This window comes from Poecilia formosa, unplaced genomic scaffold (genome assembly GCF_000485575.1).
Source record: "Poecilia formosa unplaced genomic scaffold, Poecilia_formosa-5.1.2 Scaffold191, whole genome shotgun sequence".
In the NCBI taxonomy this organism is placed as follows: Eukaryota; Metazoa; Chordata; class Actinopteri; order Cyprinodontiformes; family Poeciliidae; genus Poecilia; species Poecilia formosa.
This window is the reverse complement of record NW_006800130.1, coordinates 598,586-617,898: the sequence shown is the minus strand read 5'-3', so window position 1 is coordinate 617,898 and position 19,313 is coordinate 598,586. Positions and strand designations below refer to the sequence as shown.

The window sequence follows — 19,313 nt, the reverse complement described above, 5'->3', positions numbered from 1 at the left end:
AGCTAGTGTATTCTTTTGCTGTAACCTACCAAGTGAAAAAAAAATGTTACAGTGGATAATTAGGTGGGTGAATGAAATCAGCAGCTTTAAGACAAATAAAGATAATACAAACATGAAAACAACAAGAGAGCCCAACAAAAAAAGAACAAAAAAAAACAACAATAACAAAACATCACTTCAACTTGGTTCCTGTGAAATTTTCATTTTGTAGCCTGTGAGAACCATATTTGATTTTTGAAAATCCTCTTAATCCCACCTCCTCCTTCTGTCTCCATCTCCTACTGTTCAGATCAATAAAGCTCCTCCGATAATTCGTTGTTAAATGGTTGTAAACCAGCAGGAACAAGGGCACCTTCAGATGTCCTTTTGTAATCATGGACCCCCGACAAGCCTGTTCTTTGAGTAAAAGGAGCAGATGGTAGGAACATCGCTGAAGAAGGTTGTTTCGTCACTCCTCCAAGCAGCAACGCCTGTTTTATTCTTCCCCGTGTCTTACAATACCACCACACTCGGCTATGTGGTCAACATCAACAAAACAGCAAATTATTTCATCACTCTCACTTTTTATTTATTATTCAGAAAAAAATGCTCCTAAGGTTCCAGAGACTTGTTTAGCGGGTACAGCCCCCCATGGCCATCAATTCAAACTAATCATTAAAAGTCCCAAGATTTCTGAAAAGAGGTTCAATTTTAAATTGGGTTCATGCTTTTATATCCAATAATGGCACATATTCATTTTTAATAGAAGCTTTATCAAGGACCTAGAGGTTAAGGAAGTATCTGGGAAAACCTTTAACATTTATGTTGCAGAGCAATCACACATGTATAAAGTGTCGATGAATTCACAATCTGCAGAGATGAGCTGAATAATCACATAAATACTCAATGAGCTGACCGTCTGTTTGGGGTAGAGGTTCACACACTGACCTCAAATGATCACGTAAATCATTAGCTCATGGTAGTAATCAATTTATGATCTATTCTACTTTTACTCAGTGCTTATGATCTTTATCCGCCTTTTATACGTGTGTCTTTCACTAAAGCTTGTGGTGAGATTCTCAGAAGATTGTTAGGTCCGGTGGTAGAAAATCGAAGAAACATGAATGCCAAAGTCTGGAAAATCCTTGGATTTTAGTTAAACCTCAAAGGGAAACACTTCATATAAACGTGCTACAAATTATAATTTTGATGGGTTCAAAAGGAATAAAAGATACACATAAGTGGAGTTCCACACAATCAATAAAACAAAAGCACAAATCCACGCTGCTTTATATTTTCATAAAAGAAAAAAAATAATAATAATCTCCATTGAGTATAAGGCAAAATTCCAATCTAATTGAATCTGAATCTATACATTTATGTTATGAGCTTATATGACATTGTGTTGTATATTCCAGTCAAACCGATCGACCCCAGCAGCAGCTCTGCGCGTCACAGCGGCTGAATGAAGCAACAGCTGCAGAGACTGCAGTGGAAACGCGCTCTGTGAGACCACTGTACGAGCGCTCACCGGCTCCTGTGCATCCAGGTAAGACACATACTTAGTCTCGGAAAATACTACCAGTCAGCCCATGATTTATTTCCATGTGTGTCCGTTTATATTTACCTAAAATTAGTAGCACGAGATATTAAATGAGCCACATTATAAGTTCCAGTTATTAATTGTTACTAGTTTCTGCTATGTTGTGTGTTTGTAAAACCTTATATGGACACTTCAATGATGCATTTTTATACAGATGTCAGATGGACTTGGCACGTCATTAACAGCATTCTGCAGCCAATTCCTAATTGCCTTCTGCAATGGTGTGAGATAACCTCCAGATCTTTTCTTTCTCCCGTGGCACATGTCGCGTCAAGATGGGGAAAGAAAACAACAAAAAACAGAACAATTAACACGAGACTTTTTCTCGTTTTTCTCAGTTTGAGACTCAGTTGAAGATGTTGGGCAAAGATAAAGTCTAGGTGTCCCTTTCATCTGTCCCGTCAGTCAAACCCCGGGGGTTCATTATGTTCCACCAGCTGACGGATCAGACGGTGAACGGCAGCTGTCAGGGAACCACCTTGGACTGCAATAAGAGCGCTGACGGAAACGCGCTCCAACTCCCCACTTTTTCAACCGCAGCCAAAGTACGAGTGATCATTACCTTCACTCTGTGCGCCGTGTCCGCCGTGTGCAACCTGATTGTGCTGTGGGCAGCCGGCAAAGGCGGAAAGCGCAAGTCTCACGTCAGGATCCTCATCATGAACCTGACGGTGGCGGACCTGCTGGTGACTTTCATCGTGATGCCCGTGGACGCGGTGTGGAACATCACGGTTCAGTGGCAGGCGGGGGACGCCGCCTGCAGGCTGCTTATGTTCATGAAGCTTGTGGCGATGTACTCCTGCGCCTTTGTGACCGTGGTGATCAGCCTGGACAGGCAGTCTGCCATCCTCAATCCTCTGGGAATCAGCGAGGCCAAAAGGAAAAGCAAAATCATGTTGACCGTGGCCTGGACCATGAGCTTCATTCTCTCACTCCCGCAGGTAAGGGGGAATGTATCTCAGCCTGACATCAGGGGACAGGTTTACATCAATCTTTTATTACTCTACACCACTGCAAAAGCACAGTTGTATAAAAAATATACAAGTGCATCTCAGTCAGTCAGAATTTCATTGAAAAGTTAATTAATTCCAGTAATTCCGTTCAAAAAGCCGTAATAATAATTATAGTAAATAAACGTTTTTAAATACAGAAATGGCCTTGTTTTGGTATAGCTATGGGAGAGAACAGCTGACTTGACTGCTGACTCGTTATCCAGCAGATTCACAAGTAGGTCATAAAAGATCATTGCTAAAGATGCAGGCTGTTCGTGGTGCTCTGGCCAAGCCAAGCATATTAATGGAAAATTGAATTTGAAAGAAAAACTGACAGAAAAAAAAGACTACAGTATTCATTTAGTACTTTGTTGAGTTTATTTTTGCTTTACTTGCTGCATCTGAGGTTTGGCATGGTGGAAATGCTGAGATGTTAAAGAAACCCAGATTACTTAAAGCGCTGATTTCAGCTGCAGGTCATGCCTTATGAATCCTCCCCAAGCTCATAAATGTGCTTTGTTTCACAATCCAGTCAAAGTTGTATCCATCCCTCTTTCTTGTGCAACTATTTGTACCATACTTTTTCCTTCCACTCAACTTTCTATGTACGGTATACGTTTGCATGCTACACTCTGAGTATTCTCCTTCTTCAGGAATGACCTGTTGCGAGTTACACTTTGTGAAAAGAGTTTCAGTGATCGCATACTGGATAATTGTCAAAAACAAAATTTTTACTCGTCTCATGTAATATTATAATTTCCTGATAAATTGGCTTAAATTCTGTTTTTTTTTTTTCAGTGCCAGGACAGAAATAAGTTCTGGAAATACATATTTGCATAACCACTGTATGCAATACATGTGTATAACCATTTTAATTTGATGATTAAAATAAAATTTTATTGCTACATTGCTACAACATCTTTAAAAGGATCTCCTTTAAAGGCACATAACCTCTTCTGTCCAAGTCACAAAAACAAGCTTTAAAGAAGGGTGAAGGTTCTGAAAATATACCAATTACAGAGTGATTAAATTAGTCTGAGAGACTGAGCATAAATGAGGCAGCTCTTCATTTAAATTAAATCAGATCTTTGATCAGGTGCAGCATGTCCATGCCTCAGCTCTGCAGAATCTCTGCAGGTTCCCAAACATCAGGGAGGAAGTCGCTAATCAAGTCTCAAAACACTCCTAGAGCTTGACAGCTGAACAAAATCTCTGCCAATACCTGTAAATTAGCTGTGTTTCATATGGTGCAGTGGGTCTAAAATAGACAGGAATAAGTCAGACCTCTTATTTAAATCTAATCATTTAAACCAACTTAGCAATAAGCTGCTAGAAGGAGATGGATACAATTTTGAAATGCAATGTGTTGTACATTTCTAGTTTGTTGAACAAAAAAGAAATATTTGCCTTTTGCATAAATGCTGCCTATAAGAATTTTTATTTTGTTCAGACTTTTATGTTCTTCTAGATCAGTGTTTCTCAACCCTGGTCCTCACTGCCCCCTCCTGTCCTGCATGTTTTAGGTATTTCCCTTCTGCCACACACCTGGATTGTATCTCTGGGTGATTAACAGGTTTCTGCAGTACTTGATGGTCATGCAATAATTTGAATCAGCTGTTCTGGAATAGAGGCACATCTAAAACATGCAGAGCAGGGGGGCGGTGTGGACCAGGGTTGAGAAACACTGTTCTAGATCTTTTGCTTTGCTTACAGATAATCAGATAAAAGAATACAGATAAAAGTTGCATTAAAAGTCCATTAGAAGTGCCAACTTTGCATGATTTTGCAAATTATAATTTAATGCAAATTTGGCACTTTTAATGGACTTTCAATGCAACTTTTAGAACAACTTTGCATTAAGAGTGTAATTATTTACCGAATGACACTTCATGACAACTGTCATAAACATTCATAAAGACTTCTTTATGTTCATGACAGGTGTTATGTCATGTTTATGACAGTGTCATGTCAGTCTTATGCACACCCTTTCAGATAAAGTGTTACCATTTAATTTATTATTTTTGTACGTTGGAAATAGTATGTTTTGGTAACCCAGCTTGAAGGAGAACATTGAACCATTTATGTTCTACTTAATTGTATCAGACTTCTCTCCTTCTTTTTTTAAGCCAACTTGTTCTCCCTGCTGCTGGTGATGTTTTGTCAAAGCTAGGATTCACTTTGCTCTGGGCATTTAATGCCCTAAATCAGTGTTTATCAACCCTGGTCCTCACCGCCCCCCTGCTGTGCATGTTTTAGATGTGCCTCTATTCCAGAACAGCTGATTCAAATGATTGCGTGACCATCAAGTACTGGAGAAGCCTGTTAATCACCCAGAGATACAATTCAGATGTGTGGCAGAAGGGAAGTACCTAAAACATGCAGGACAGGGGGGGGCGGTGAGGACCAAGGTTGAGAAACACTGCCCTAAACTAAAAACTCTGGAGAATATTTTTGATGCAGAGATAACTAAATATTTAATAATGTTGCACCTACAATGTAGCTGTAGATTTTGGCCAGATAAGGAATGTTTTAACTTGTTTTTTTGTTTTTGTTTTTGGGTTGTTGTTTATTTGTGGCTGAGACATACAAACAAAGAACATATAACAAGACATCTGTTGCAGTGCAATGCATCATGTGGCTCAGAGAGAACATAGGAAACCTTTGTTAACAGCCCATATTGGCTTAAGTACCACCAGAAAACATAAATTTTTGCCCCGTTATATATATATTTCATGGATTTAGAAATCCATGAAATATGGATTTCATGGATTTCTAAATCCATGAAATTCTTTTGTTTTTTGTTAATCACTCAACAAAAGACCTCCTGATGCTCTAAGCTCTTTTTTTATTTTCATATCAGTATCTAAGTTGGTTCCTACTTATGTTATACTGGGTTGTTTTTATGTGCAAACTAACTGACATAAAATAGTTAGTTTTTACTGATGTTATAACATCAGTAAAACCTAACTATTTTATGTCAGTTAGTTTGCACATAAAAATAATGCAACTGCGTAGTGGGAAATGATGTTCTCCAAACAAGTTAAATAACTTTTTGCATTTTAAAATAGTTATTTAGAAGTTTGTGCTGCACAGCAAATTCAAAAGTGTTCAATTTCCAGTGTAAGTGTTGTATGTTAAAACTACAGCGTTAATTCAACAACATGAGTGTTAGTGAGTGTTAATGACAAAGCGAATAATCAAACTTACAAAAATGAAAAAAAACAAAAAAACAAAAAAAACAAAACATCCAGGGTTCAAAAAAATGCAAAACAAAGACAAACTGGAGACACAGAAAGATCACAAGGAAACCAGGGAGAAACGAGAAAAGTGACGAGACGAAGCGGCAACTAGTGACTAACAGTCATGCTGTTGGACTTTGGGAGGAAGCCGGAGTACCCGGAGAGAACCTACGCATGCATTGGGAGAGCATGTAAACTCCATGGAGAAAGACCCGGGGCTGGCAATTGAAGCCAGGATCTTCTTGTTGCAAAGCAGAAGTGCTACCAAGTGCACCACTGTGCAGGACCTGGTCTGATGAGCAGGTGTGTGTGGAGGGAGTGAAAGCAGATTGTGAAGGGATAGAGAAAGTGGCAAAGGAAAGGGGGGAAGAATACACAAGGGGAAACAACCAAAATACAAACACAAAGGAGTAAGGAGACTAAAGGAACCTAATTAAACTAGAACAAAGGAAAATAACTAGAAGCAAGAAATAAACATAATTAGAATCACCAATGAAGAACAGATGTGGAAAACAAAGCTGAATTAAAAGGAAACAATTAAGGAACACGAGGCTCCGGAGGCCGATGGGACACTCAACAAAACCCTGGAGGTCGGCCGAGAGACCAAAGGGACTCTCCACCACGCCCTGGAGGTCGGCCGGGAGACCTATAGGACTTGACACGAAGCCCTGGAGGTCAGCAGGTCAGCATTCTCCATCTCCAGGGAAGCGTTTGTCTGCTCAAAGGCGGTATCCTCCAGCTCTAGGTCGGCGTTTTTCTGCTCCAGGGTGGTGTTTTTTTGCTCCAGAGCGGTGCTTTCCAGCTTCAGGGCGGCTTTCTTCTGCTCCAGGATGGTGTTTTTCTTCTCCAGAGTAATCAATTTCTGCTCCAGGCTGGCGTTCTCCATCTCCAGGGAAGCGTTTGTCACCTCAAAGGCGGTATTCTCCAGCTCCAGGTCAGTGTTTTTCTGCTCCAAGACAGTGTTTTCCTGCCTCAGGGCAGTGCATTTCTGCTCCAGGGTAGTCTTTTTCTGCTCCAGGACAGTGATTTTCTGCCCCAGTGCAGTGCATTTCTGCTCCAGGACAACGCTTATCAGCTCCAAGGAGGACTTTTCCTTCTCCAGGGCGGTGTTTTTCTGCTCCAGGGTAGCGTTATCCTTCTTTAAAATACTGTTTACTTCAAACAGTTTTTTTAATTCATCGTCCTTTTTGCGAAGCAGCTTGTCTTTCTCAAGTGCAGCTTTTTCTTTGTTCATAAGTTGAATCTTCAGCTCCTCGTTTGCTTGGATCAGAGTCTGTCTCTCGATAGTCATCCTGCTGACTTCTTTCAAGATGGTTTGGAGCTTCTGCGTATCGAAAACTAAAGTTTGTTGTGTTGAATCAGAAGACGACGCCTGGCTGCTCTGACTCATTCTTGATCGGTTTTGTCTACACAAATCCAAAAACTACTCAGTATTTTCTTTGTTTGTTAGAAATTGGCTTTTTAGCTTGAAAAGCTTTTGCAATCAATCTCTTCCTAGGAGACAATCCTACTTGCTCTGCAACTTCTGAAATGGTTATGACCATGCAGCTCTGTGATGTCACTCTTGCTCTATAAGAGTGACATCAATTCTCTTTGTGACATCAATTTGCGTGGTGTCACAAATTGAAGTCAATACCTCAGCAGAACAACTAGAAAACTGCTGAAGTTTAAATAAAAACAAACTTTACGGCTGAATTAGCTAGTCCATGGGTCAGAGGCCAAAATTTGACATATTTGTCCATTTCAGGGTGGCAAAGTCTATCAATATTTTTTTAAAAGATACATGTCTCTAGTTAATATTTTGGTATGATAGCCCTTCCAAAATGGTAGCTGAGTCATAGTTATCAGCTCTTGAAGTAAACAACCCCTTTGGAAAAATTATGTTTTTTGAGACTGGTGTATGTCTGGCTTAGGCTCATGGTATGGGCATTTGTCAAAGGTTTATAACATAATGTTTGGTATCTTCTTAAAGGGGACACTCTTGGCTTTCATTTATACCAGGTTTTGAGTCTCTCTGACCAACACAGAGGTCACTAGAGCTTGTCAAACCAAAAATAATACACATTTTTCCACACCTTTTGACCAAACTAGATACATTTCTTTTATCCCAGTGGTATCCAGGGACATCAGGGACACAAGAGTTGACAACTGAAATACTCAACACACTCTAAGGAGTCAGAAAATGTATGATATGCCTTTACTGTCTCTCTATGGGAGGCGATTATGAGCTGTAATTTGAAGTTATATTCCTCATAATTTCTTAGAAAAAAAAAATTAAAAAACATTGTGGTGTGAAAACTATGGATAAAACAGGAAAGTATTCCAAATATTTAAAACAGAAAAACTAATAAAAAAAAACATTGATACAGACTAATATAAGACGCTTATTTCATGATATTGTAATATTGTTCAGCCTTACCATAATTAGACTATTTCTGTGTTTAAAATCCATTTTAATTAGTTATTATTTAGGACTATTTTCTACGAAATTGAGTTTGATTAGTTTGAATTTAATTACTGAAATTCATGGTTGAGGGTAATGTCATCATTAATCAAATCTATATGACTTATAACAACATTTAATTTCCCTTTGGGATCAGTAAAGTTGAATTTGTATCATTTGAAGGCAAAATTTTACTAAGTATTTCTTTTGTCCAGTTTCTAGTGAAAATATGTTAGTACACTTAAAATAAGACAGAACTGATTAATAAGCAACTTCTGAGCAAGATATGGAAGCTTGTTTAAGTCAATAATTCCTTAATATAGATTAAAACAACTACTAGTTCCACTGGTGTAATATTTCATTTATAATATGAAATGTTATGTGAAATAATCTGATGATGTAAGAAATTAAACAAATAGATCACTCAGTCTTTAAACAGAAAAACAAAACAGAATTAAAGCTCTCAAATCTCTATATTTCCTCCTTCCTTAGCACAGAAGCCTCACATAGTTGAGCATTTATCAGAGCTAGCTTGGTAAATCTGGCTAATTGTTGCTAATATTCTCCATCAAAATGAGAAAATTGACACTTGGCGTGTTCCATAATAATAATAATAATAATAATAATAATAATAAAAACTATTGAGCTTAAAGACATATCAAGGAAATGTCCGGTTATTATCTTTGTTTTTCTATCATACCGTTAAGCTGACAGACCCTCTCTCATTACCCAGTTTCCTGTCAAACTACTTCTAAATAAAGGCAACTATAGCCAACAAAACCTTAAAAAAAAAGGTGAACCAGAGAGCAATCATTCATACATAGAGTACTCCAAAATTGTACTCCAATCAGAGTAGTACACCTTATACATGTTTAATTAAGCAAGTGTAAAATGTATTTGGTAAACTGCTCAAGTACTGAGGAACTGATCATAATACCTAATTTAATAATCACAATGTGTCCACAGGTAGGGCAAAAAGTACAAAAGTTATGTGAAAATTCTGGTATTGTAAAGAGTGTTACTAAAATGTGTATACAAGTGAAGAGTTAGGTTTGGAGGCTGGTTCTAGATCAAATTTACCACGAGGGCCAGGGTAGTCCTTGTTTTTCCATGGCGACACTTAAAAAAGAATGAAACAAAAAAACAGAGCAATATTTGATGGCCAGTAGTTTCTGGTTAAAAAAAAAAATAAAAAAAAAATAAATAAAAAAGGTTTTAATTGCTGTAGTGGCTTTTATTTGGTAGTAAATTGACAAAAAATGTGGGTAATGAGAGAAGGGGAAGACCGGGAAGCAAACCCACGACAGCCGCATTGAAAACTAGAGCCTCCATATGTGGGTTATGCTTAACCCCTGCACCACCACAGCACACCCTGCCAGTTGCATTTTACAACTCAGATTTCTATGTTTATATATACTTTACACCGTTCTCTGTTAGATTAACACGTTGATAGTGTTAACTTTTGACAAAATACACTAGTGTTGGGTAAGTCAACACTGATGTGTTTTTAATTTCAAGTACTGTGAGTGTTGATTCAACTATTTCACAAATAACACTTTCAAAAGTGTAATTTCTACACCATCCAGAGTGGACCAATATAGACGCTTTCAAAGTGTTGAATTCAACTCTGTAGAAGTTGATGGAACACTTCCAAATTTGCTGTGTGAAAGATGACATGAAGGTTCACTCAAATAAAAAGCCTGCAAAGCAAAACAAGATTATTGAGACAACAACATTCCACCAAAACAAGAGCCCAGTACGAGACGGAGAAAGCAGCTGGTTTACTGACTCATCACTGCTGCTGAGAAACACCTAAAGGTTACAGTCCACCTGTATCCACACTGCATATCAAAATGCCGCTGTGCAACGTTGTCACAGTCTAATAGGAGCTACTACACAGTATATACATCACTTTCACAAAGTGAGAAACTTTAAATTCATGAGCGGCTTTGATTTTGGCTGATTTGTTTTATGCAGTTTCTCTTAATAATCAAATCGGCATTCTGAAGGGTGTCTGAATTCTTTACCAGCACGTTTTAAAAAAGTATTGCATTAATCTAGTACCTACTCAAGAGTCAAATAATATTTCTGTCATGATCCGTGTTTCTGTGTGTTTATTTTTAGTTTTTTCTGTGTGGTCCTGTTCCCTGCACCTCTGTCTCTCCGTCTTCCCCGTTGATTGTCTCCCAGGTGTGTCTCGTTCCCTTGATTACCCCTGTGTGTGTTTAGTCCCACCTGTTGTCTGTGTTCTTCATCGGGTCCTTGTCTTCGCCTATGTCGGTGTCTAACACTGTCTAGTTTGTCTTACGCCTATTTGTCTTACGCCTATTTGTCTTACGCCTATTTGTCCTAGCTCTCCAGACATACTGTTTTAAGTCCTGGTTAGCCTTAGCTCCTGTAATCAGTCTCCTAGTTAGTTGCTACCGGTTATTAGCTATGTGCTATTGTTCCTGCCGTGCTGCCTGACTGGACTGTTTTTTGAGCTACATCCTTCATTAAATTCATCATCATCACCATAACCTGGGTCTCTGCGTCTCTCCTCACCACCAACACCTCAACCCCATTCCTGACAATTTCCTTGTCTTCTCTAAAACAGAAAGTTTATATAATGCCAACTTTCTGCACTCGCCACAGGTTTGTTTCACCATTTCTTGCAAAATTTAACAATTTAGGGAACAGTGGATCAAACTGCAGCAGTTTTATATATATATATATATATATATATATATATACACACACACACACCTCCCAGGTGTAATTTGTACTCTTTTCACCAGAGCAAATCAGAAAAAGGGAAAATGCTTGCAGGTCTTCTCCAAATCTACAAAATGGGATAGTGGGGATCAGACAACAAAATCCCTACTGTCCCATTTCCAATTCTCTGAAGGTGATAATCAGGTGTTAGCTGTTCTATGGCAAGGACAAAACCATCCTGGTCTTCCTTGAACTGATGAGGTTTGAAAATTGGTCAGAGTCTAAAATAAACAATTTCGGCTGCCTTAGAAGAATAAACTCTTGACATCTGAGGCGCACGCTCCCTGTCCCAGCTTCACTGCTCCAGGATGCCGGGGAAGTGTTAACAATGTCATCCATGTGATACAGTGTCATCCTCGACACCCCAACTGGCCCAACAATGTTAATATTCCTGGATCAGAACAAACATACAAGTAAAAATCAAGACTGCTCGAGTGTTTCGATAAAGAAGAAAAAAATTAATAAATAAAACTGCTGACCCTTGAAACAATTTTTCATCTTACTTCCTTCTCCAATAAGTTCTTTGAAATATGAACCCTATTTCACAAAGCCCATTCGGTTTATTGTTTTGTTTGTTTATTGACTATATTTTAAAAGATAAAAAAGGAAATTATCTTATGGAAGCTGGTTGACTTTAATGCTGCAGCCTCTGAGTTCCAAGACTCTCATCTCACAGCAGAATAATGCAGTGAATCCTGGATTCTGGTCACTTCTCTGTGTCTCTGCTGTGGAAGGTCACCGTATCAATTTGCATTTACCATGGCATCAAAGGAAAGGTCAAGGCCACTAAGTGTAATTTGCACATGGTGTTAGATTGTTAAACAGGGACTCCTAAAATGAAGCAAATCTTCCGTCTTAATTACATTTTCCAAAAATCGAAAGTTGTTGTATGTTGTTCATTGCTACAAGAAAATATACTTTTCTTATGTCAAATACATCCACTTAATTATGGTTAGCCTTGTCAAAAGAAGACTGACTTCTCAGTCTTTTGTAATTACAGCTGCTCTGATCTATTTTAGCTGGCTGCACAGGCAAGTCACTGAACTGCAGTGTATGGAGGGTAAAACCCTCCAGATTCAGTAAGATCTGAGTCCAGCGTCAGATCCAACACACTGACTATATTTTGGGATCTGGATATTTAGGTCTGATATTCTTGCTTTTCCATGTGCTGCACATTGCACATTTAATTGAAAACTGGTAAAACACATTGGATCAGATGCTATGGGTACAAAATATTGCTTGAAAATATTAAAGGTTAAAACTGGTGCTTCATTTTTGTAGTAGAAGATTTTGGTGATATTTACAAAAAAAGTAAAATAAAAAAAAAATTCCCTATTCACTGATTCTTACTAATGACATTACTTGCAAGACAAAAATACAAAAAATGCAGATCCAAGGTTTTTGCATAGCAGGTACCGCTTACATCCTCCAGGTTTCAGAAAATATATGCCAGGCAAATGTCTACCTTTGTGTTGCATCATCACCTCTGTAGTATCAGATGGAATAAGTTTTTGTAAAAAAAATGTTTTCCCTGTACTCAGCTCATTTAAAATTTGAGGATTTTTTTGTTGTTGTTTTTTTGATGTTCTGATGAGCCAAGGTATTTTATTTGTTGAAGACACAAATGCAATTCAGATCTGTTATGTTGGACTCTATGGTCAGGTTGTTGTGCAGGATGTGCAGAGTGTAATTTGACTCCGTCTTTCAGAACTAAATAGGATCTTGATCAAAAACATTTGAGTTGTTGGATATATTTCTCCTGAAGTTTCAGACACTGTTGAGTGTGACTGACACGTACATATAGATTAGTGTAATAGAAAATTTTGTTTTTAGCCTTATTTCATCTTTGATGGAACTGATGATACTTTTTTGCCAGTTATTTACTGATTATATCTGCTGTGTTTTTGTATTTCTGCAAGATGTTTAGCTGTTTCCGCAGCTGTGATAGTACAAGAGACCTGAAGACATCTTAGGTAAAATGCTTAATCTGGCAATTGTCTTAAAGGACTTACATGTGTGGAATGTAGTTTGTACCCTTGTTTGACCCTTGAGTAACTGACAAAGAATTAGAAGTTTCTCCTGAAATTTCTTTCCTGCCATAAAATCATTCCCTCCAAGAGGTGAGGGATAGTTTATGAGTTGGGGGTAAGGATTGTGTTTGTGGTCCATCTGGCAACAGAGATAAGATCAGACTTTGGGTGGGTCTTTTCCTTGCTGTGACTATATAAAGATGTGATGTGACTGCGTTCAGGGCTCTTCTCCTGACTGCGTTCAGTGAGACGGGTCTTAAAGACAAAGATTAATCTTTCTCTTATTATTGAAACAGATTCTCATTCTTTGATAAATGAAATTTCCAAGCACTGCATGCAGGAGTTCAAAACCAGCTCAAGTAAACTTGACTACTCTTTTTCACTTCACTGCCAATCTAATTTTCATGAGAGGCATGCATCCAGCATCAAAATGGAAAATTGAAATCAACATTGGTTAAAGAAACGAAAAGGTTTATTTTGGTTATTTTCCATCTTGTCCTTTGGGGTTGTGAAATGAAAGTGAACAAAACTCCATGTTGCTCACAGGAAGCTTAAATGGCCTAAGCATATAGGGAGCGTTTATGTAGCATATTCCTTTTGAGCTGCAGGTTTTGGCCTTGTTACACCAATTCAGTGTTTTTGTGAATTTTCTGTGGTCTGTGTTGCTAAGATTAATTTGTATTATTTTTATGTTGTTTTACTTTCAAGATGTATAATGTCTCCCAGTTGTGAATCAAATTGCTTTGAAACCAATACTGCATTCAACTAAAAAACAAAAAAACATCAGCGCCATTTACATACTGGAAACCTTAAGGGCAAATTGACAGTTCAGTTATTCTTTAAATGTGACTAAACCTTAGTTTGTATGTCCTTTCTATTCTGAAAAAGGAAAGAAAGACAGGTCTGCTCTTAAAGGGCAAAGTCTTTCTGAACTGATGCTGTTTGCCCCATTAAACTGAGTTGTAATGAATGGATTTAGGGAAATCTTGCAGAAATTATTGCACATTAATGTAATTTTGTGATTTATGTAAAACCTGAAAAAAAGCATTCCATTTTTAATGACCAGAGCAGTCAACCTTCTGAAAGGTAAGTGGGAATCTTGACTCAAGAAAAGAAATAAAGAAAAAAACTTAATTGCTAGGTTTACAAAAAAAGTTTAGTATGTAAAAGAAGATAGAATCTATCTTCTTTCTGATACATCATGAATTAATTCATTTCCAGTCAGATACTTTTGCTTCTCATTTCCCTTTACCATGAGCAGCTACAAAACCCGCATCAAATGTCCTGATAAAACTTCTTCTCATTTTTGAGGGTCACCCAAGTGTTTAAATTCAGCTTATGTTATGCCCTCAATTTGAATGATTTCATGTCACTTTATTAAAAACAGCCTAAAACTGATTAGAAATGGAAAAAGTTGTAGAAAGTGGGAAGACAAGATTGAAAGTGATATTTAGATTTAAGGATCAAAAATTGAAACTTTATCTTTGGTCAAAAGATAAAGTTTTTTGCTTTGTTTAATAGCAATAGGTGTTCTGGATGTCTTGGTGGTCTCCCTTTTTGGATTTAATACTGAGTTGGATACAACTTAATTGTGCTTCAAAAAATTACTGAAAGACAAAGTTTAATGATATAGCACATTTACAACAGCCTCATCTGACCAAATGCTTCACAACAATCACACAGATAGATCAATGACAAAACGCAAAAAAAAAAAATTAAGTAGAGCGAAGGCAAGATTTCACCACAACATTTACCAAAAATAGATTGCTTATCTAAAACTACTCTGAAGGAACACGTAAAAAAAAAAAAAAAAAAGAGAAGTCTGATTTTGTTTTGGTTAATGAGGCCACTTCCTGAACCAGGAAGTCTGAACACAGAATGCTGATTCTGTGTTTGAACCTCTGGACACAGCTTAACATGAACATGCTCTTCCAGGAAAGGAGACACCATGAGGAAGATCAGCCAATCAGAGGTGGACTATAAAAATTAACAATTAACACAAAAAACATTAGCTTCTATTCAGGGATCCCCTTTTGTAACCCCACATGCAATGCCACAAATATGTAAAAAAAAAACAAAACAAAAAAAAAACATCATCTTATACAATGTTCTTCCCTCACTTTTATTCACTACTGGAATAAAAGTAGTGATGCTTTGTTTAGCATAAATGTTGCCTCATACCTTTTGATTTTAGTTGGCCTTCAGTTCTGTGTGCTGTTTGCAGCAGCGTCCTTCACAGCCCGGCTGCTGGATCATTTCTTTGGTCTTTTTTTTTCTTAACGGAAACTTGTCCATTTCATGCTTTGCTTGAGGAGCAAAGCAGCTTCATAGATTTGACAGTCAGCCAATTAGAAAGATGAGCATGGCTATTTTTATTTACATTTTATTATAATTACTGTATTAGGAAATCTAAAATTAAAAATGTATGACTACGAAATTTATTAAAATTAACTTTTTTACTTCGTCCAATTTCATGAGGCGGCCCTTAGCCACCTGCTGGCTCCACACCTGCGCACATCAGAACAAAGAACAAACCACTGTGACGTTAAAATTAGGTTAATAGAGCTGTTGTCTTTTTGTTTCTACAGATGTTTATTTTCCACAACGTGACCATAACAGTGCCTCAGAACTTTACCCAGTGCACCACCCATGGTAGTTTTATCCATCGCTGGCAGGAGACCCTCTATAACATGTTCACATTCACGTGCCTCTTCCTCCTGCCCTTGGTCATCATGATTTTCTGCTACACGCGAATCCTGGTGGAGATATCCAGCCGCATGGCTCAGAATAACAGTAAGTCACGAGTCTCTTTTCTTCAGGTCAAAATTATTTTCTAGATCAGAGATGATATTTTTCTTTTTTTCCCAGCTCTGTCCAGAGACATCCATCTCCGGCGTTCTCACAGCAACATCCCGAAAGCTCGGATGAGAACTCTGAAGATGAGCGTCGTCATTGTGACTTCATTCATCATCTGCTGGACGCCATATTACCTGCTTGGCTTGTGGTATTGGTTGTTTCCTGAAAAAATGGAGGAGACGGTCTCTCATTCGCTCACTCACATGCTGTTCATATTTGGCCTCTTCAATGCATGTTTGGACCCCATCACCTACGGCCTGTTTACAATTCACTTTCGTCAAGGTCTGAGGAGACGTCGTCAAAGTTCGACCGCCCACACAGAGTTAGAAAACAACACCTGTCTGGTACAAGTGTCTGGCTTATCATCTCGCAGGCAGATCACCTCTGGTGGTTCCGGTAAACAAACAGGGGAGGAAAGTGACAGCAGCAACTTAAAAAATGCCTCCTGTCCCGTCATTTCAGTGAGTAAGGTTTAATGGCTGAAAGCCTTTCAGGGAAAAGCAGGTGTACTTACTTATTAATGTTGGCTGCTTCATTGATCTCGTTATGTAAAGCCTAATGTGTTAAAGTCAAAAGTGTTGGAAATATCTCATTTCAATTACACCCAGGTCGAATGAAAAGATTTAGAAAAGTAAATGCAAAATCTAACATGCTACTGTTTTTGTAAAGAATGAAGGAGACCATCCATAGAACGCAGCAAAAGTTTCATGATGACAGTGACTCTTAAAAAACATAAACAAATAAAAATCACAGTTAAAAAACAAAGTCAAAAAATGTCTAACTTGATAAATTTATGCTCACAAAGCACACCCACTGCTGACGATATGATGATATGATTATTGACTGCATTAGGGCTGTCTGCTGCAGCCATGGTATAAACACTATTGTCTTTTCATTGCTCAGTTTAAAGTTTCCTTTAAGACAAGACTGAAATCTAACGTAGAAGATGTTTAGTATTAGCAAGAAAATCTTTTTTTTTGTTTATAACAGCTACCTCTGCTTTAGATATACATCAGAAAAGTGCATTTTATGTAAAGCCTGTTTTCAATTAACCTCTCGTAATTTATTTAAGATTTTGAGTTTTTATCCTAACATATAAAGCTATACCTTACAAATAAAAAAAATGACAACAAAACAATTTAATTTACTTATAATTCATTCAACACACTTGTCTAAATTGTCTTTGAAACATTATAACATGGTGTTCATCATAAATTGTCTGATTTGTGCGCAACTCCCAAGCTGACGGATGTTTCCTCCTACCTCCTCCAAAGTGTAAATTTAATCTCCCAGATTCATAATAGTTTGGTTGAGTCTTATTCTTTAAGGAACTATGTATATATAAAAAAAGAAAACTCTGAGCAGCTTACTTGTTGAATCCAACCCCCAGCTGATGTGGATGTGCTTGCTGATTTGTCGTTTTGTTTAGAATGGCTGGTCTTGTTTTCCATGGCGAGACATAAAGTTGACAAAATTGAAATGATTCTTAGAGGGATTAAAAGCTGCACTGTTTTGTCTTTTACTTTATGTATATATTGACTTTTAATTTATTCAAAGACACTTTAATATGCTCACAATGTTGCTGTTTACAATTGAGCGGGACCCGTGTTTATATAAAGTTTTGATCTACAACAGTCAAAGGTCATCTGGATGACAGGAATGTAAACAAGCACTACAGTGTCTGTCCTACAGATGTAGGAAGTTTTGGACCTGCTAAAATTCTTTCATAGACTTCTGTGCCAGTATAATATAATATCAGCTGTTTGCTTATTTGCATTTATTGTGTTCTCTATGCGCTCAAATATTTTGCATGGCACTTGAATACTTATTGATTATTAGATTATTATTAGTGTTCTAAGCTCATTATGTTGTGGATTACTGTCAGTTTTCAATCAAATCAGGGAAAAACACTTGATTTTGTGATGTTAATTGGATTTCATGACTGGTTCTTATATTGTGAAAAAAAAATACACATATTTGCCTGTTGTTGCCAGCTCGGTTGTGTGTTTTAATGTGTTGTCAGTATCTCACTATGTTTATAATAAAATACAAAATATCTGCCTCAAAATCAATTGTACCTCAATGATCTGAATTCCATCCTAAACGCATTTTGATTTAAGGTCAGACTGACAGTCTCTCTTCATGTAACAGAGCGGTCACATCACGTAGCACAGTAGCCTCTTGCTTTATGTAGATTTTAGGAAAAAATGTGTCAGTCTTAAGGAACATCGCAGGATAGAAGAAAATGAGCATTACAATCAAAGTGTATTTTTTAAATGATGACAAATGGGTTAACTTTTTTAAACTTAGAAGTGACAACAGTTTGGCATATATTTTTTACAGAAGAGTAGTTTGACTTTTTCTACAAATAATTGTCGTCTGGTTAATTTTACAAACCGATAATGTCACTGTTTTGTGGAAAACATCACTCAGTTATTGCTCCTGTGTTTTTTTTTTTATTAGTGTCTCATACGTTTATGTAATATTTTCAATTTATTAGCCATTTTAGCACTCTCATTATTTTTGCTTGTTTGAACACCTCCTACTAAAAATGGGGCCGTGCATCTACCAAAGTATCTGCATTTGCATCACATAATATGTGAAGTAATATAATTATTCTTCTACCTTGATGTTGCGACAAAGTGTGTGCAAAAGTGTGTGCTGTTGTCTTCTCTGCAGAGCTCACTGGACATGCGAGAGCTGACAGGATGGCAGGTACATGCTCAGGTATTCAGGAGGTAAAGCTCGCAAGTGACCCGGAGCACACATGGCATGTTCCACTAAATGACAAGGTCAAGAACGCTAGCAGATACTTCTCATGAGCGACACTTTTCAAAGGGACACGTTTTCCCCCTCTGAGAGCGTCCTTGCTTCAGAAATGTAATCGGTTGCGATGAGTCAAGCTGAAAGATTTATTTTCTCTAAAACAATTTCAAGAGAACTGAAACATAAGAGTGCATCTTTGGAAAAGCATTGGGGCCAGTTGTCTTAGTCTAATGTGGGTGGTAATAATTTATAATTCATTTTTAAGGAGAAAGTGAAGTGGCATTAACATTATATGAAATTCATACACCAGATTTCTGTAGACCAGATGGCATGGCCGAAGTAACACACCCACTCTTCAACACCGGTGAAGGAAGCCTGCTGATACATATTCACACTTAAAAGTTTTTGGCCAAAACTTCCTTTCTTTAGGTTGAATTCATCCAACTGGAAACAGAAATTCTTTCAATTCGATGTTGTAGTCTGTTGTAGTATTCCAATATTCTTTGGCATACTGTATGCCAAAGCAAACCTTTTCAAATGTGAAGAATTGACTCTATGTTTAAATTGAATTGTAATTAATTAATCTCTTTGTCAAAGTGAACATCTGGCACAACTGACTATATTTTACTGAACTAATTTACCAGTACTAGA

At 37.5% G+C, this 19,313-nt stretch overlaps 1 protein-coding gene across 2 annotated transcripts; it reads left to right on the top strand.

The window, feature by feature from the left end:
• The first annotated feature begins 1,395 nt into the window (after positions 1-1,395).
• Positions 1,396-16,629, top strand: gnrhr4 (gonadotropin releasing hormone receptor 4). Of its 2 annotated transcripts, none has more exons than XM_007566407.2 (4): positions 1,396-1,528; positions 1,988-2,523; positions 15,629-15,833; positions 15,909-16,629. In XM_007566407.2, the coding sequence occupies exons 2-4, from the start codon at positions 2,008-2,010 to the stop codon at positions 16,370-16,372; spliced, it is 1,185 nt and encodes a 394-aa protein (XP_007566469.1). In that variant the 5' UTR covers positions 1,396-1,528; positions 1,988-2,007; the 3' UTR covers positions 16,373-16,629. The 2 variants fall into 2 exon arrangements, with proteins under 2 accessions (XP_007566469.1, XP_016534287.1); XM_016678801.1 differs by having other exon boundaries at positions 1,441-1,528; positions 1,921-2,523.
• Positions 16,630-19,313: the final 2,684 nt, after the last annotated feature.